Source organism: Dasypus novemcinctus, chromosome 5 (genome assembly GCF_030445035.2).
Source record: "Dasypus novemcinctus isolate mDasNov1 chromosome 5, mDasNov1.1.hap2, whole genome shotgun sequence".
Taxonomy (NCBI): domain Eukaryota; kingdom Metazoa; phylum Chordata; class Mammalia; order Cingulata; family Dasypodidae; genus Dasypus; species Dasypus novemcinctus.
Window position 1 is genome coordinate 165,664,849 of NC_080677.1, and position 19,392 is coordinate 165,684,240.

General features: G+C 40.7%; 1 protein-coding gene across 1 annotated transcript in view; it reads right to left on the reverse strand.

The window, feature by feature from the left end:
• ARL5B (ARF like GTPase 5B) overlaps window positions 1-19,392 on the reverse strand; it is a 32,300-nt gene that overhangs the window by 10,759 nt on the left and 2,149 nt on the right. The window contains exons 2-3 of the mRNA XM_004467613.4: window positions 4,202-4,262; window positions 2,539-2,686 (exon numbers count right to left, since the gene is read on the reverse strand). Of these exons, the coding sequence (XP_004467670.1) occupies window positions 2,539-2,686; window positions 4,202-4,262 (209 nt within the window). The remainder of the gene's footprint in view (window positions 1-2,538; window positions 2,687-4,201; window positions 4,263-19,392) is intronic.

Consider the following 19,392-nt stretch of genomic DNA (forward strand, 5'->3'; position numbering starts at 1 on the left):
ATAATGCTTCAATATGTTCATCAGTTATAACATAAGTACCACACTAATCAAAGCTGCTATTAATGTGGGAAAGTGGGAGAGGGAGAGGGGGTGGGGTATATGGGAATCCCCCTATATTTTCAATTTAACATTCATGTAATCTAAAGGTTCTTTCAAAATGAAAATTTTAAAAAGCGCAATGAATAAGACATTTTACATAACAATCTCAGTAATAAAAGTTAAAGATGTATGAAATAAAAATCATATATACCCAAGTGTTAGTAATATGTTAAAGATGCAGGTAAAATTAAAGTAAGGAGGGAAGCGGATGTGGCTCAATTGATAGACCGTCCACCTACTATATAGGAGGTCCAGGGTTCAAACCCAGGGCCTCCTGACCGTGATGAGCTGGCCCATGTGCAGTGCTGATGCACACAAGGAGTGCCACACCACGCAGGGGCGCACCCTGCGTAGGGGAGCTCCACACACAAAGAACACGTTCCACAAGGAGAGCCACCCTGCATAAATAAAAAAGTGCAGCCTGCCCAGGAGTGGCACCACACACAGCAAGAGCTGACGCAGCAAGATGATGGACAAAAGGAGCCACAGATTTCTGGTGCTGCTGACAAGAATGCAAGCAGACACAGAAGAATACACAGTGAATGGACACAGAGGGCAGACAACAGGAGGGAGGGGAAGGGGAGAGAAATAAATAAAAAATAAATATTAAAAAAAAATAGAGAGCAATAAGAACTAGTTAAATTTACTGGTAAAAGTGTGTATAAAAAAGTGACTCTTTTTGTGTGACCTACGTATCTTTAAAAAAAAAAGACAATAAAAAATTTGCTAAAAAAAAAAGGTGGCTCTTACACATTAAAAATAAAAATTTGAGTTAAAAATAAAAATTTGAGTTAAGTGCTATGCTGGTATGCTACAATACAGGTCTAAGATTCTTTGGAGTAATTCGGGTATTCCTGCAGAAATAGTTTCTTAGAAGAACATTTCATGCAAACAGAATCAGTAATAAGCTGTCTTTCTATACTCCAGTTCTCTTTTCAGCAATTTCAAAAACTACCCTTTTGTAATGTTTTAAGTATACATGGATCATCTAGAATAAACTTTGACCTATTCACCAAAAACAACTATTCTTTTCACAGCTATTTATTTCTGAGTTTTAAGAAAAGTCTCAATAGCGATACTATTTAAATAGTTGCATACCAAAATGCTGTCTTCCCTCTGTAACAGTCTAGTTTACTATAGAAATATACATTAAACTCATCTGTAATCAAAATATTTGCTCACCCCATGCTTCATTCCCTGCAAATAAAACAGCAGTGCTACCACAACTGTGCATTTATCTGCCTCACCATATACTGCATTAGAGTATACAAACACACACCTGTATTACCACAATATAAATCCAGAATATGAGGTTTCCATTTAAAAGGGCAATTTTATCTACCCCAAATCCCTTACATCACTCCCTCTCCCTAACCCCGCCAAACACACACACACATCAAATTTTAACAGTCTTCATTTTAGAAATAATCAGTCATATGTGCTTCTTTGCAAAGAAAAATTACATGGATACGATTGTGAGCTGGTATGATCAAAGACAAACCTCTCTCAACAGCAATGCAAGGTCTTTAAAAAAGTCTGCTTCTAAGAAGAAATAAAAAACAGAAATAGAAGATGTTCCAGATTTGTTCCCCAACTCAGTTCTGAGCTAGTAAAATAGTGAAATAAGTGACAGGGAATTCTGGGAGGTGGCCTGCAAATCCAATTTACAAAAAAGTACAACACAATCAGACCAAAATTTTGAATATTCAGCTCATGTAATTTTAAAATCCTTCATTAAAATTATGTCTAAAGTATTTTTACCTCCCCTAACCAGGACCTCTCATGAGCTATGAGATCTTGGATAAATTATGTAATTTCTCCTGTCAGATTGTGTATACAGTGGAGATATTTTTGCGAAGGATGCACTGGAACAGCTTGTCCACAGTAGGCACTTAATTAACATTAGCCCCCATGACTATATCATTTACCTTTTTTTTGCCTTTGGAAACACCAAATTACTTACAAAAAAGGGTCTGATTAAAAGGCAGGCATCAAGAACGGGGCTGTATAACACAAGGAACCCAGTGGTGGAAGATGGGCTGTAGCTAAAAGAACCAATATGGGAACGTGCTCTCATGGACAATAATAAACACATAATACAAATACAGGGTGTTAACAATCAGGGAGATCTGGGAGAAAACACACCAAATGTAAGTGGGGCTATGGTTAGTAGAATGTTTTAACGACGCTCTTTCACAGTGTGTAATGAATGTTTCGGAGCAGTACATGGTGGTGGTAGGGTGATGTCTGGAGCTCTGCATGATGATATGCATGTTTAAGTGCACAACCTTTACTACACACTTATTATGTATGTTCACATATGAATGATAAAGTTTTATTAAGGAAAAAAAGGCAAGCATGGACAGGCCTTCTGTGCATCCTAACTCCTTGCAGGTTTACTCTGGTTCTTTCGGGAACACTCAGGTTACCTTGGCGTACCTCCGTGTTTGAGTAGTAAGTGTTCCACGACGAGCGCAGGGACTCCTGGCCTCCAATGTCCCACATGAGGAAATGCGTGTTCTTCACCACGATCTCCTCCACGTTGCTTCCTATGGTTGGAGAAGTGTGAACTACTTCTTTCATCAAGCTGTTGAAGAGCCACCAGGAGAACTAGTTGGTAAACGTTAAAAACCCAAAGCAAGTTTTACCTGTTTTTACAGTGAACTGACCTTCCTTATTTGTGCCAATGGTGGCAATGAGCATTAAAAACAGAAAGTTTGGAGCATAATTGTGCAAATAAATGTCTAGACAACTCCTGAAGACAGTTTTCTTGTTTTGTTTTTAATGGCATAAACTGTAGGCTTTATTAATCTGGACAGATGGGAACACTGGTTCCGAGCTCCCATTTCTGGGGCCCCATCCTGGCCTTGGTCAGAGTTATGACCATCCTCTGTTCTCCTCACTCCCGGTGTCCAGGACATCCGCACTCGCACAGCAGCGGCTGGGCCCACAGGCACACCACGACTCAGCGCAGCTGCAACCATTAGGTCAGGCCTGTTACCCTCAACTACAATCCAAAAAATAAGGCCAGGCCAATAAAAACTTTCAGTAAAATTAGTTATAAGTAAATAAGTACCTTTAGAATACCAATGCTCAAACCACAGGTTATCCTATCATTGGTCAGGTCACATAAACTAATTCACTCAACAAAGATTTGCCTGTTGGAAGAAGCTTACCAACCTCCCTGGGTTTCACTGATATATATTGTCGACACTATACGCAAAATGATTTCAACAATTATGGCAGGTTTGTAAAATGTTTATATATGAAGTGTGAATGCTAGGCTGTATTAAAATACATAAAGGTCCATGAATCAAAACATGTTAAAGAAAGCAAGTAGTTGTTCACCTCTTCAAGAGGCAAATCAAAAGTTTGTAGCTTTGTAGCAAAATAGTCAAACAATGTGTTAAGCACTCCTTAAGTGAAGTATTTCTGGAGAGCCGTCAGGTTGATTTGCCTTTAATCCAAGAATAGAGGCGTAGACAAGAGCCCAAGGAGGGCAGTGCTCTCTGTCTGTCAGAGGCTCAGACAGGCCCACGTCCATGGCCGGGCCAGGATCATCCTGTTGACCGAGAGAGCATCTTGTGACGCTAGAGCAGAAGGGTGGCTGTTAACGTTTTCGTAAAGGTACGTGTTCATGTACTTCAATGAACTTGTAAGCCTCTCCCAGTTGCAAGCTACAGACACAGTATTTTCAGGGGTGATCTTTGTCTTTTCTGACCACCCAAGTCTGGCTCCATGAAACAATTTCAAAGTTACCAGCCAGAACAGTGCAATCGTGTGCTAGAGATGTCAGTCTACCAATGAGAAGCACTTGGTGGAAGAACTCACTGGTGAGACCCACGTCATCATCTCGCCCCAGCCTTAGAACGTGTGCTTTATTTTAGTTTAATATCGTTTCTTTCTTTCTAGGCCACACACACGTGAGGATCTGTGAAGGCTTTGGCAAACATACAGCAGTCTATTTTACTTTGTGTCTGATAAAACACAAAATTTACCCCAAATTGCCTGCTGAGGTTTTTTTCATTGTAACAAGAGTTCTCATTCTTATCACTTAATAATTAAGATAATGAAAACTGTCTCCACCCAGGCTCATACTTACAACTGATAGAGAATGGTGGTTTTCCCTGCATTATCCAGACCCACGATGATCACTTTGTGCTCTGCAGAGAGAAGGAGACAGCAGCCCTGAGCACAGGCACTGCACACAGGAAAGCCGAGGCTCCAACCTGCTCCTGGGGGCGCTGGGGAGCCGCCCACGGGGCCTCACTACCAGCCTGGGAAGGCAGCAGCCCCTGCCTCGAGCCTGGGGCGAGGCGACACCTACCCGGCGCCATCCCAGGAGGTTCCAGTTCTCTGGTGAAATAGGGGAGATGAGCAGAGGGGAGCACGAGAACTTGGTAACAGATACCAAATTTAGGCGAAGACCCAAATACCAGGCATGAGAAGACAGTACGACTCAAAAGTTAGGTTAAAGAAGAAAAAAAGCTTCTGCTTACACATTGCTTGCCGGCTCTACTGATCAAGTGACCTATTATCAAGTTGTTAGACACCTGGAAGTTTTCCCATCTACATGGACCAAGATTGTTTTTCTTCCTTTCACTTAAAAATCCCTCTAGAATTTACCTCGTCTGAAAATTTCCCATCTTTAATAAGAAACACATGTCCCCCTCATTTCTCTGACACTGGCAATACACACTTGGCCTCTGCAGCGCTCTCCCACGTGGCTCTGGCTGTCAGGCCCGGCTCAGCTGCTGCTCTCGGCACAAGCAAACCTCAGTCCTGAAGCGTCACTTCTCCAAAAGCCGCTGGCAAGAGGCCATTTACGGCCCCGTGAAGGGGGACATTCTGATACCCCCACCCCCGCCCCACCAACAGTAACCGAGGCGGCATCCTCCTGCGCAGAACCCTGGAGAAGCGCCTGGACACGCCCCGGGGTGCCCGGGTGCTGCACAGGAACCGCCACATCCTCGATCGATTGGCAGCTGCTGACGTAACACATCTCTCATCAGAGCCCTGTCCCTCGGGGTGACCTCTAACAAGGTCAGAGATCTGAACAAGTACCAGGCCACGTCATGCCACAGGCCTTGCCACCGCATCAGTGAAATGAGAGAGGCAGGAATTCTCAGAGAGCCGCACCTGGCAGGCACTGCCTGCAGTACTGCAGGACAGACAGACTGACCCTGAGCCAGGGCTGGTCTTACCATGGTGGAAGGTGCTGTGTAAAAACAACAAAGCATGCTTGCTTATCAGTGTTATTACTCACTGGAATCCCCCATCTGTGGCTGGCTTTCATATCCCCTGGTCTCTAATGCAGCCAATCTTGAAGTGTTCCCTGTTTTTTCCCCTTTCTTCAGCGCAAGAACAAGAGCACTCTCTTGGGTGGAAGATGCCGGCTTGGTGCCAAGCATTTGAAATGCTGGGGGACCGCTGTCTGCAACTGGAGCTCCAGCTACCTTGCTTGTGGAGCCCGGCCCTGCAGCAGGAGCAGCAGCTGCCACTACTCTACAGGTCAGCTGGCCTCGGGGGCAGCCCTCCAGGTGGGCACAGGGCTGAGTCAAGAACAGATCAGACACTCAGGGTTTAGGGAGCACAAGGTGAATGCTCAGGACCACCTTCAAACGATCCTGCTCCTTGTGACGGTAACATCTATAAATAATGCATCATTTTGGAAGGGCGGTCCAATTTGAACTAAATTAGGGTGACAAATTCCGAAGGTGGATAGAGTAAATTTCATTAAAATTGCCAAAAGTTTCAAATGTTTGATTAATTTAACTTTGAGGGCCTTTTCAGATCCCTTTCTTCCCTCTTCAATAGGGAATTCTAGCAATTACGATAAAACACATAATATCAACTCTAGGTTTATTTTTAATCTTTTCTTTGAAAAATTTCTTTAACACCATTTATACAAGAGGACTGAAAGCAATTTCAAAGGTCATCTCCTAAAAAACCAAGCACAAAATAAAGCTGTTTGTCTGTCCTCTGTGCAGAACTGCAATTCTCCCTTCAGTGCATGCACTGTCCCGAGCTGCTGTCCGCGTGGCCAGAGCTGCCGTCCGCGTGGCCAGAGCAGGCGGGGCGCTTCAGGGTGCAAGGTGGGGCAGGACAGCCTCCTTACCAGCTGGAGGCGGCGCCTCACTCTTCTGTCCTTCAAATTTCATGCCATTTAGGATTTTATTGCATTCTAATGTCAAAGCTGGCATCTAAGGTAAAAAGTGAGTGAGTTCCATCTGCACACCAATGCCTAAGTGCAAGTTCGTAAAATTTAACTTCAAGAAACAGAAAAACAGGGATGACATTCACATACTCTCCTTATTATGAGGACTGAACTAATGTGCTGCTTTAAATGTCCACAGGTGGAATTTGAGTAATAAATTATAAAACACACTTGAAGGTATTCTTGAAATCACAGTGGCTTATCAGAGTCTCCCATCAATAGTTACCAAAAGCCCAAGTCTGGTACTCAATATTTTGTTTGATCTTAAAGAGGCCTCATGCCTGAATGCACACATTCTGAGCTGCTGTCATTTTGACTGGCACCATCAACAGGTCAGAGGCATAACTCATTTTGTGAATGGAAACATGAAGAAACAACTAAATGCCGTAACTGTCAGAGGGACTTCCTGTAATTGCCTTGCTATAAATAATTTCCTTCATTTATCATGGTTAAGCAAAGCAGATATGGAAAGAGGCTTATAATTTGCAATATTTTTTATTATAGAGGGACAACTTTTTTTTTGGAGGTATCAGGGCCTGGGATTGACCCTCGTATGTGGGAAGCAGGCGCTCAACCACTGAGCCACATGTGCGCCCCCAAGTTGGTCTTCTCGTTTGTTTGCTTGTTGCTTTTGTTTTTAGACGGCACTGGGGATGGAACCCAGGACCTCACATGTGGGAAGCAGGCGCTCAACCACTTGAGCCATAGCCACTCCTCAGCAACAACTCTTATTATTTATTTTCCTAATAGGCTAAAAGAAAATTTTCTAGATAATTTGATTCAGTTCTCTCCCAAAGGTGAGGAAGGATCTGTCCCAAAGGTTTAATCTTGTTTTTGCTTATAGGATAGGAAACTGTTTCCATTTCACTGAACTATCTAAAGCTGTGAGGAAAAAATTACACAATTGTATACTTTCACAACTTGAACTGATCATTATTTTAAACTCTTTTATTGAAGTTCATACATGAACATCCATCAACAGTGAGTGTATAGTAGAAGTTGAGAACTTACGCGCCTATCCTCATACAGGGCTCCCATTCGTCACCCCACCACTAATGCCTCGCCTGTTGTGAAACAGCTGCTACAAACTGTGGAAGAGCATCCTCAAAACAGTACTATTAACAACCGTAGCCAATATCTTATATTTGGTGTATTTTCCCCCCAACTCACCCGGTCATTGGCACCATGTGTTAGTATTATTATATACTTGTTATAGTTCACGAAAGAATGTTCTCATATTTATCCTTTAACCACAGTCCACCTTCCAACACTGGACTACATTCCCATGCTTTGTACAGTCCATTCAAAGTGTACACTCAGTGGCGCTTATTTTCATCAGAGCTGTGCTGTCATCACCTCAATTTTAGAACGTTTTCATATGCCAAAAGGAAAACCCCATACTCTCCTTATACCCCTTAGTTTGCCCCTCAGAAATGATATATCTTCTTTGCCATTGCTGCAAAAATATTACAATATACACCATATACTCTTTACTTCTTAACTCCTGAAATCACCCCACCTGAAAACTAAATATGTAGTTGATGGCTTACAAGTCACCATAGGGACGTGGACATAGCTCAAGTGACTGGGCTCCCACCTACCACATGGGAGGTCTGTGGTTCAGTTCCTAGTGCCTCCTAAGGAAGACGGCGAGCTGGCACAATGGGTAGGGGCAGCAAGCTGGCACAAGAAGTTGATGCAACAAGGGACACAAGAAGAAAAACATAATGAGAGACACAACAAAGCAGGGAACAGAGGTTCCCAGTGCCTCCGAAAGAGGACTAGCAGGATGGCAGACTGGCGCAAGAGGAAGGAACGGCGAGCTGGCGCAATGAGATAATGCAACAAGAGACACAAGGAAAAACACAAGAGATGCAACAAAGCAGGGAACAGAGATGGCTTAGCGATTAATCACCTCCCTCCCACATCAGAGGTCCCGGGTTCGGTTCCTGGTGCCTTCTAAAGAAACAAAGAAGAGTAACAGACACAGCAAGTGCAAATAACAAGGGGGTGGGGAAAGACAAATAAAATAAATCAGAGAAAAGAATGTGGTTAGAGAATGGAAAGCTGAGATTTAACATGTGCAGAATCGGTAAAAAGTTGTTTGTAAATGTTTGAAAGTGAATAGAAATAGTGAAAGCACAACGTAGGACTTGTAATTAGTAGTGCTAACATATGGCTAAGATAGTGGTTTTTTGTTTTTCTTTTTTTTTGGAGTAATGATAATGTTCTAATATTGACTGAAGTATGAATGCACAAATTGTCATCGTGCACTTTATATTAATGATATGGTTTATGAACAACAACAAGAAAATAGGGTGGGTTGGGGGAAAAATACACCAAATGTAAGATCTGGACTTTGGTTAGTAGTAATACTTTGAAGATGTCCTTCACAATTTGTTACAAATATTTCACAACAATGCACAGTACCATGGTGGGGTAATACATGGGAGCCCCGTATGTTACGCATGTCTATTTTGCAAGCTTACAACTTTTACTACACACTTATGTTTATATAGAATGATCTACTTCAATAAATTGTTTTTAAAATAAAAAAATTTCAAGAAAACCTAAAACACTCAATTCTCAATGAGCCTTGAGAAGAGCCAACTATAATATGGATAACACTGGATTCTTTGTTTAGAATTGATTCAGAATGGATTCTGCAATTATAATTTTAGCAAATTTGCTTTATAGCTCCTCCTAAGCATCATTAGAATCAGTTTGCTGTCCTGAGTACAAGCTGCCTGTGTTCAGCACAGGAATGCTGGTGGTGGATGTGCGGCTGGTGCAACCTGAATGCTCTGGGGGCTAGCCAGATAAGCCATTAGCCATTAGCACTAGTGCCACAGTTCAAGGGAATCGGACTGCTGCCAAAATGTTTGTTACGCTATGATACAGTCACACGGGGCATCGTATCCCACTGGAAACCTCTTCATGAGACCAAATCCCATCTCTAGATGCAGCTCGTGCGCACGAATCCAGGGAAGGCCCAACCTCAGGGCTTTTGTGAAACTGGGGTCAAGGGTTTGCACAGAAGTTTCCTGGTGCTCTTGGTCATGGTATTTGTTCACCTGGCTCTCCTTAAGGTCTGACTCATGTTTTCTTGCGGGCAGAGCATAAAAGCAGTTTCTAAACAGGATGAAGATTCATCAGAAAATTAGTTAACAAAAGCAGTGTAAAACTTACACTCAGAACTACAAAACCCTGTTGAATGAAATTAAATAGGCTCTAAATAAACGGAAAAATATCCCACATTCTTGGATCAGAAAAATTAATATGGTAAAGACGGCAATACTCCCAGATTGATTTACAATTCAATGCAATCCCTATCAGACTCTGTTATGGTTATGTGTCAACTCAGCCAGGAGATGGTGCCCAGTTGTTTGGACAAGCAAGCACTGGGCTCACTGTAATACAAGGGCATTTCATGGACTTTAATCATCAGTCAATTGATGGCCTAGATGGCTGGATACATCTACGATCAACTAAGGAGGCAGTTATCAGCAATGAATGACGTCTCATCCAATCAGATGAAGGCCTTAAAAGGGGAAGTGACTTCAGTATCAGAGAGAGAATCCCCATCTCTACTTCAGAGAGAAAGCGTTTCCTGGGAACTCACCAAGGACCGTCACTGGAGTCCCTGGTTTACAGCCCGTCCTGCAGAATTTGGACTTGTGCATCCCCAAGGTTGCATGAGAGAATTTTATAAATCTCATACTATTTACCAATATCTCCTGTCACTTGTTTCCCTGAGAACCCTGACTAACACAGACTCTCATCTGACTTCTCTGCAGAAACTGACAAGCTGATTCTAAAATGGATATGGAATTGTAAGAGACCCAGAACAGCCAAAACAATCTTGAAAGAGAACAAAAAAGTAGGAGGGCTCATGCTTCCAACTTCAAAACTTACAAAAGCAATGGAAATCAAGACAGTGTGGTACTAGCACAAGGTCAATGGACTAGAATGAAGAGTCTAGATATAAACCATGTGTGTCCATGGGTTAACTGACTTTAACAAGGGTGCCAAATCCATTCAATATGGGGAAAGAATAGCCTTTTCTGGGACACTGAATAGCCACAGGAAAAAGAATGAAGATGGGCTCCTTCTTCATACCATATACAGAAATTAACTCAAAATAGAGCAAAGACCTAAATGTAAGAGTTAAAACTATAAAATTCTTACAAGAAATCATAGAAGTAAAGCTTCATGACCTTGGATTTGTCAAATGAATCTCAGCTGTGACATCAAATGTAAAAGCAACAAAAGGAAAAATTAGAAGAACAGGACTTCATCAAAATTTTAAAGAAACTTTTGTGTTTCTAAGGACACTATAAAGAAAGTAAAAAGACAATTCAGAATGGGAGAAAACTTTGCAAATCATACATTTGACAAGAGACTTGTATCCGGAACATACAAAAAACTCATACACATCAATAATAAAAATACCATTTAATTTAAAAATGGGCAAAGGATGTGGCCAGGCAATTGCTCCAAAGAAGATAAGCAAGTAAGACGACACAGAGTGAAAGCCTGTGGCTATGACATCACGCTGAGGCCTGGAGGGCAATGACGGGTGTGTGAGGGAGGCCCGTGAGAACTCACTTGTCCCAATATTACACCTCCCAATATTACACCGAGCTGAGAACCATAAAACGGGACAGCTTAGAAGAGGCCGCTGACCTCCATATCTACCCCTTCTCTCCCTCCCCTTCATCTCAAATGTGCTACTCTGAAGACTCCAAAAACGCAGTTTAAAACCAATGACATGGGCCAACTGTTTTATAAAGAAACTGAGGTCCTATGAAGTTCAGTAACTTGCTCTAGTAAAAATAGGTAGCTCAGAGTAAAATGTAGAATTTGTTCCCCTGCTCTTGATCCAGTGCTCTTTCTGCTCTAACGTATCACCTCCCGTGCCCACCCTACACGTCTCCTAGCCACACCACAGCACCCTCCTTCCTCGCTGCCTCAGGGCTGCAGGAGCAGCAACATGAATGGACTGATTCCACGGTCATCATCTGTTGAATTCATATGCTGACTCTGGGCTCCGTGATGAAGACCAACAAGGCAAGGACCCTGCCCTCAAGCATCTCAGCATCAGGTACAAAGACAAGCTCAGAGCAGCATCCTGAGTACAAGAGCATCAGATACAGAGCTCTCACGGGGCCGTGCTCTTACAGGTAAGTGAGCCCGAGGAGCCACCTTTCGGCTAAGGAACAGCAATGTCAACAACAAGCAGGAGGAGGAGTACAGAGCGCCACCACAGGTATCATCCTAAGTGCTCTACATGCGTTTGTAATTTAATCCTAGTAACCACCCCAAGACAGGGATATCAGGCCTCATTTTTCTGATGAAGAAACTGAATCTTAACCTGCCCAAGGTCATACTGCTGGGAGGTAAAGAGAATCTGATGCCAGCTTCTTTGATTCCAGAGGTGGGCTCTAAATTATTGGGCAATTAGCTCCCAGATCATCTTTCTATTTTAATCTTCTTTTCCAGATAGAAGGGATATAAATATAACATTTAGTTATATTTTTTAATTCCTCAATATCTTAAATTTTTAAAAAATGCTGAGTGCAGTACCCCTAAGAATATTTAAAATATATGGTTTCTGCCTTTAAGCAGCAGAGCCAAACAGAGAAGATAACCATGTTCTATATTCTAGCTGCTTCTCCTTAGTTGAGGAGGTAAATACAAGAAAACACACTTCCATTATTTTATGCAGAAATATTTTTTCTTGGTTAATGGCTCTCCCAATATGATGCCCCCTCTAACATTTATGGCAAAATTGAGGCACACCATCTTTAATAATAGCTTATCGGGTAAAAGAAAACAACCTTCTAGCAAAAAAGGGGCTAAATGCAAATAGAGCAAGATGATCCAAGAGTTGAGCAGGTAGAAGGCTCTAAGGCAGGGGTTCTTAACCTTTTTTGTTCCTCGGACCCCTCTGCCAGTCAGGTGAAAACCACAACCCCTTACTAAGTTCAAACTATACTGATTATTTAAGGAATATGACACCCAAACCAACATGTCCCCGCAAGATTAATGTCTTTGAATTTCAATTCAAGCCCAGGGCTCTAAGGCACAGGCCAGGTTGAGGTTAAGTACCTAAGGAGACTGGATTATTTGAACAAAAGCAATGATAAGAGGCTTCAACCAAGAAGCACTAAATCTAACATATTTAATTCTCTAGAGAATTCAAATACTGCCCAAGGGGAAAGTTCCCATCTAGAAGGCAAATGCTAAAGGGCACAATAAATCTCATCCATGGTTTTCAAACTTGTCTGACCACCACAGTAGTAAGAAATACTTTTTACTTTATGACCCAGGACATATATAACTGAAACACAAATCTCACAGAACACTCAGCTTTACCAACTGAGACACACTCTGATAATTTCATTTTAGAATGTTCGTTCCTTTTCAAATGATGGTCCTGCTTCACTAAACAGACTTCATATGTAACTAACGGGTTATGCCGGGCAGTTTGGATAAAAACTGGCCTGAGAAATGCAAGCGAAAAAAGTGAACAGTATGAACTGGGGTGAGTACAAAAATGTTACAAATTTCCAAATGCAAAAAGTTCAGCAACTCCAAACAGGGTAAATACAAAGAAAAGCAAATCCAGGGAAAATCCTAAAGGCAGCCAGAGAAAAATGACTCACTATAGAAAGGGAAATTAAGATAGAAATTCGACTGACTTTTCAAGAGAAAAAACAGGCTAGAAGAGAGTAGAGTGACAACTTTAAAGCACAAAAAGAAAATCTCAACATAGAATGCCGTATCCAGCAAAAATATGCCTCAAGAAGGAAAAGCAAAAATATTTTAGATAAAAGAATTCATTGCCAGCAGTTCTGTACTTTTAAAATGCTAGAATCCTTCAGCTGAAGGAAAATGATACTAGGTAGAAACTCAGAACATAAAAAATTTTAAGTGTGTGGGTAAATACAAGAAGAAATTTTCTGCCCTCTCTTAAATGTTCAAAGTTCCTATGACTGTTGACAGGAGATGTGTGAACAGTGTACTGTGGGGTTTATAGAACATGCAGCTATAACACATCAAACAACAAAGTGTCAAGAGCTACAGCGGGGATATAGCTTCACTTTACAAGGAGAGTTACGACTGTGACTCCAAGCAGAACACATAAAGGAAAGAAGGTATCTTGTAATCTCTACAAGCACCACACAAATAACTGGATTAAGCATTGCAATTAATAAGGCAAAGAATGTCACACTGGATAAAGGGCACAAACCAACCACAGGCGGCCTTTAAGACACGCATATGAAGCCCCAGAAGATCGGACAATGCTAGCTGCCACCCTGACCTATGGAACATTTACACCAAGCCGCAGAAGTGCACATGGTACACACACCAAAAGTGACCACAGGATGGACCATATGGAAAGCTTCCATAAACTTAGGGGGAAGGGGAGGAAATCTTAAGAGTATAGTTTCTGGCCACAATGGAATTAAATCAGAATCCAATAATCAGCTTTTTGAAGAAAACACCACCTGGAAACCAAACAGCAAACTTCTCAATAACTCATACACACACATAAAAGAAAATATTTCAAACTGAATAATAAAAATGAAAACACAACACATTCTGGAATGCAGCTAAAGCAGTACTTAGGAGGGACATTTATAGCTTTAAAATGTTTATTTATGAAAAGAAGACCTAAAAGCAATGATATGTTCCACCTTAAGAAGCTAGGGGAAAAAGAGCAATGTAAACACCAAGTAAGTAGAAGAAAAGAAATAAAGAGCAAAAATCAATGAAACAAATACAACAGCAATAGAGAAAAAACTAAAATATTTTATTTGAAAAGATTAATGAAACAAATTTGGAGGATTTCCACTATCCAACTTCAGATCTCACTATTAAGCTCTAAATCAAAATGGTGTGGTTGACTAAGGGTAGATCAGCGCAAAAGAAGAGAGAAACCAGGTCAGGCTCACAGTGATATGGGTTTCCACAAAGGCTCCACAGAAATCCATTTGGGAAAGGAAAGGCTTCAGTGAACAGTAATGGAAGAAGCAGATGGCCATGCGGGGGAAAAAAAGGAACCCCAACCATTATTTCACATCATAACGCAAAGTAATTTGTGGGATCATAAACTTAAGCATAAAAGCTGTAACTATAGTTTCTAGATGAAAGGAGATTTTTCAAGCAGGACACAGAAAGCAATAGTTCAAAGTGGAGACAAGGGGAGGCTGAGAAATCAGACTTCACCGAAATCACAAACTTCGGCTCAGCAAAAGTCCCAATGAAGAAGACGATCAAGGAATCCACAGATCAGGAGAAAACATTCTCAAAACATATATTTGACATAGGACTTGATTCTAAGAAATTTAAATAATTTCTATAAATAAGTAATTTTTTAAAAAGACCAAAAAACACTTTTTTTTAAATGGGCAAAGGATTTGGACAGTTCTCAAAGATACACGTAAAATTAATCAGCACCAGAAGAAGTATTCAACACACATTAGTCATCAGAGACATGTAAATTAAAACCACAGGGAGATGGCAGGACATCCACTAGAGGAGCTATAACTGGGGGGCTAACAACACCAAATGCAGGGGAGTATATAGAACAGCTAGAAGCCTTACACATGACTGATGACAGCAAATAAATGATAGAGCCATGTGGGGAAAAATATGGCAGTTTCTTTAAAAACTCATCATATACCTACACTATGGCCCATGAACTCCAATCTCACACGTCTGCCTAAGGAAATGAAGCCATAAGTCTACAAAAAATATCCCATCAACACATGAACACATAAACAAATGGTGGGTGTACTGGTCAGTCAAAGGGGTGCTGATGCAAAATACCAAAAATTGGTTGGTTTTTATAAGGGTATTATTTGGGGTAGAAGGTTACAGTATCACGCCAAAAAACATAAGTTACTTCCCTCACCAAAGTCTATTTTCACATATTAGAGCAAGATAGCTGCCGATGTCTGCGAGGGTTCAGGCTTCCTGGGTTCCTCTCTTCTAGAGTCTTGCTTCTCTCTGGGTTCAGGGTTCCTCTCTTCCCAAGGCTTGCTTCTTCCTGGGCTCAGCGTTCCTTTCTTCCTGGGGCTTGCTTCTCTTTCCTTTTGTGTGTACTTCCCGGGGCTCCCGCTTAAGGTTTCAGCATCAAACTCCAACATCAAAACTCCAACATCAAAAACCCTTAAACTCTGTCCTTTGCCATGTCTTTTATCTGTGAGTCCCCACCCACCAAAAGGTGGGGACTCAATGCCCTAATGACGTGGCCCTAATCATAACTTAATCACACCCAGGTACAGATCAGATTACAAACATAATCCAATATCTATTTTTTGAATTCAAAACCGTATCAAACTGCTACAGTGGGGTATTCATGTAATGGAATAATTTACAACAGATTTATGGGGAAGTCTTCCAGTATGAATGATGGAATACAGAAATAAACAGAAAAAGACATTTTGGGAACAGAAGAAAACTTGAAAGAGAGAAAAGACATAGTATTCATCTTAAAAGGTCAGAATAGCAGTAAAAAACCTCATTTAACAAATTTTTAAAGGGTCTTAAAAACACGATAGCTGAATGAAAAATTCAATGAATTGGAAGACAAAATATCCCAGAAAGTACTCAAAAACAAAACAAAACAAAACAAAACAAAACACAGAAAAGGGCAATATGGAAAAAAAAAAGGTAATTAGAAAATTAACTCAGCATAATATGAGCAACGGGATTTCCGAAAAAGGAGAGGAAGAAATCCAAGAAAAATTTCCTAGAACTCAAAGAAGTGCATCTTTAGGTTGAAAAGGTCCATTAGACCTAGCAAAATGTATGAAAAGACACTTAAAACATTTACAAGGCATACCCCTTTCAAATCAAAAAACACCAAGGATAAGTGGAAAATTCTAAAAGCTACTAAAAAGAGAGAGAAAAAAATCAGGAAGAACAATTCTGGCCTTCTCAAGACGGCAGGAAGCTGGAGGACAATAAGAGTGCCTTCAAAGAAATGTTTCCAACTCAGAATTCTATAAGCAGCCCAACTATAAATCAAAAGTGAGGCTAGATAGATAAATCTGTTCAGGCATTTGGGATCTCAAACAATTTACACTTCCACTTTAGGAAATTAAAGCTTCAGCAAAATAACAGTACAGTAAGAATGATGATGAATTCTAATAAAGGAGTTAAGCAAAGGAAATTCCTAGAACGACAGAAAGAGAATGTAGATTACATCAAAAAATATATACTGGGATGAGGAGGGAAAGAAAGACATAAAAGTACTCACTTCAAATTTCTATATATGCATATTACTTGGAAGTATGGGAATAATACTGGAAAAAAGGTTGCATTTAAAGAGATTTCACTGTTACATACCAATTTACAGCTCTATTACTATTTGACTTGTTAAAAACAATGTATATGTGTTATTTTGATACAAAATGTATGTTTGAAAAACCAAAAACAATATTCAACAAAACTGGGCGCCTACTTTGTGCGAGACTTTGGGAATGCAACAGTGAGGAAGACAAAAATCCCTACCTTCATCAAGTGTATTTCCACAGAAAGGAACAGACTGTTCTAAGTAAATTTATAATACGATTACAGGAAGATGTGGATGAAGAGTGTCCAGCAAAACAGCGAGCCAATACAAAGGTCCTAAGATGTTCAGTTTTAGTTTGTTATGTTCAAAAATCAGCAAAACAGCCAGAATGGGAACAGAAAATGCTAAGGTGAGAAAAATGAAACCCAGGAGCTGCTGAGACAGAAGAATAGCAATCTCATAAAAAGTTACACATCAGTGTTTAAAATAACATGAATTCATAGGGTGAATTTGGCAGAAGAGACAAAAATGACTAGATAATGAAATTAAAATGTCACTTATTTGGTTCTGAAAATGAACCACAATTAAAACCGTATTTCATTAGTCCTTAATTCTGGTAACACAAGAAATAACTGATGACCAGTTTGTAGAGTTGAGGGGGGAAGGGGAGGGAGAGAGAATAAAGTCTCTACAAGTTAAAAAAAGAAATTTTTAAAAAAGATCAATTTTTCGGAGGAGGGGAGTTATTCTTTTATTTCTTACTTTGAACACCAGTGAAGTTGAACCCACATTTACTTATTTTTATTATGAACTATGTTATAAATATAGAGTACAAATAGTAATATAATTAATGTCCATGTACTCAACAGCAAGCTTAAGGAAAAATAAAGATACAATTGTAGCATCCAATATATTCCTCCTGGATCCATTTCTATTTTCTTCTCCCTGGTGATAACTACTGGCCCGAATTTGGGAGATATTATTCTCATGCATACTTTCACATTTACTATATATGCGTATATTCACAAAGACTATGCAACTTGGCATGTTTTTTTAGCATTAGAGTAATGATACCATGGTAAATATATCCTACTATGCATCCTACTACAAGGTTTTTAAAGTCCAATATTATATTTTTGTTATTTGGCCATGCTGACACACAGAGCTCTAGTTCAGTCATTTTCATTGATTTATGCAAGTCTGTTGTAGAAATACAGGTAACAAGTGTTGAAGGACACTTCTGTAGTTTTCATTTTCTTTCAATGCAAAAATGCTGCACTGAACATTCTTACGCCAAGTCTCCTTATGCACAAGTGAGTTTCTCCAGGGAATGTCCTTGGAGGGATGGTGCCAGGTCACAGCACCTGCACATCTTCAGCCTTGACAGCTGTTGCCATATTGTTCCCCCAAGTGACTGTTCTGATTTACGCGCCTACCAGTACTGGATAAGTGTTCTGGTTGCTCCACATGCCAGTAATTGGTACCATCAAACTTTAAAACTGTGGTTAAACTGAGAGGTGTGAAACGGCATCTCACTGTGGTTTGATTAGCATTTCCTTGATGAGTTTGAGGACCGAGCATCTTTTGATAGGTTATTGGCCCTTTCTTCTTCTGTAAATTCCCTTTTATATCCTTTGCTCATTTTAAAACTAGTCTATTTATTATCTTTTCCTTTATGACTTGTGATAGTTCTTTATGTATATATTCTTACTATATTTTGTTGGTTACATGCATTATAAAAATCTTCCTCGCTGTGGTTATCTTTTTTATGTAAATTTTTTGGAGAAGCTGTAGTTTTACAGAAGAATCACACATAAAATATACTGTTCCCATACACCCCTTTATTAACCCCTTGCATTCCTGCGGTCCCTTTGTTACACTGATGAAAGAATATCATTACAGTTGTACTAGTGACTAACTGTAGTCCACGGTTTGACTTTTCAAAAAAGTTTTTATTCTAGTAACATATACAACCTAAAATTTCCCCTTTTAACCACATTCAGATATATAATTCAGTGCTGTTAATTACATTCACAGTGTTGTGCTACCATCACTTTTGGGGTGGTCTGTGGATACAAAAGTTCAGTGAGCAACTGTAAAGAATGCAGCAACTCAATGTAATTCTGGCCTGAGGCAGAGTCAGGGTATCCTCAGGTTGGGGTGACAGGTTCAGGGACCTAAGCCACCTGCATTTCAGACCAACTGGCTACAAATTTGGGGGCTCCCACCACCCACACCATCGGGTTCATTAGTCACTAGAACGACTCCCAGAACTTACTGAAACTGCTGTACTTATGAAGTTTTATCACAGTAAAAAGATGCACAGGGCAGGGGTGCAGTGTCTGTGACAGGAGCTTCCAGGTCCTCTCCACGCACAGTCCCTCCCAGCACAGTGACCCCATTATTACTCCTGGAAGCTCACCAGTGTCCCATCCAAGTTGACGGGGGGTCTGGTTAGGTAGACATGACTGGTGGAATCACTGGCCAAGGCACTGAACTCCATCTCCAGCCCCCTCCCGAACCTCTGAGGTTGACAAGACCTGGCTCAAAGCCCCATCTCCTAATTGTAGATTGGTCTTTCTGGTGTGCCCCCCACATATACCTGACCCTACCCTGTTATCTCATTAGAAATGAGCCACCAAGTTTGGTCCTGGGTCCACCAGGAAGAACCAAAGACCAGCCTCTTGTGGAAAATTCCAAAGTCTGAGGGCTACCTCCCAGAAGCTGGAACAAAGGCCTGCCAAATTCTCCTTGTTACAGGTGAGTT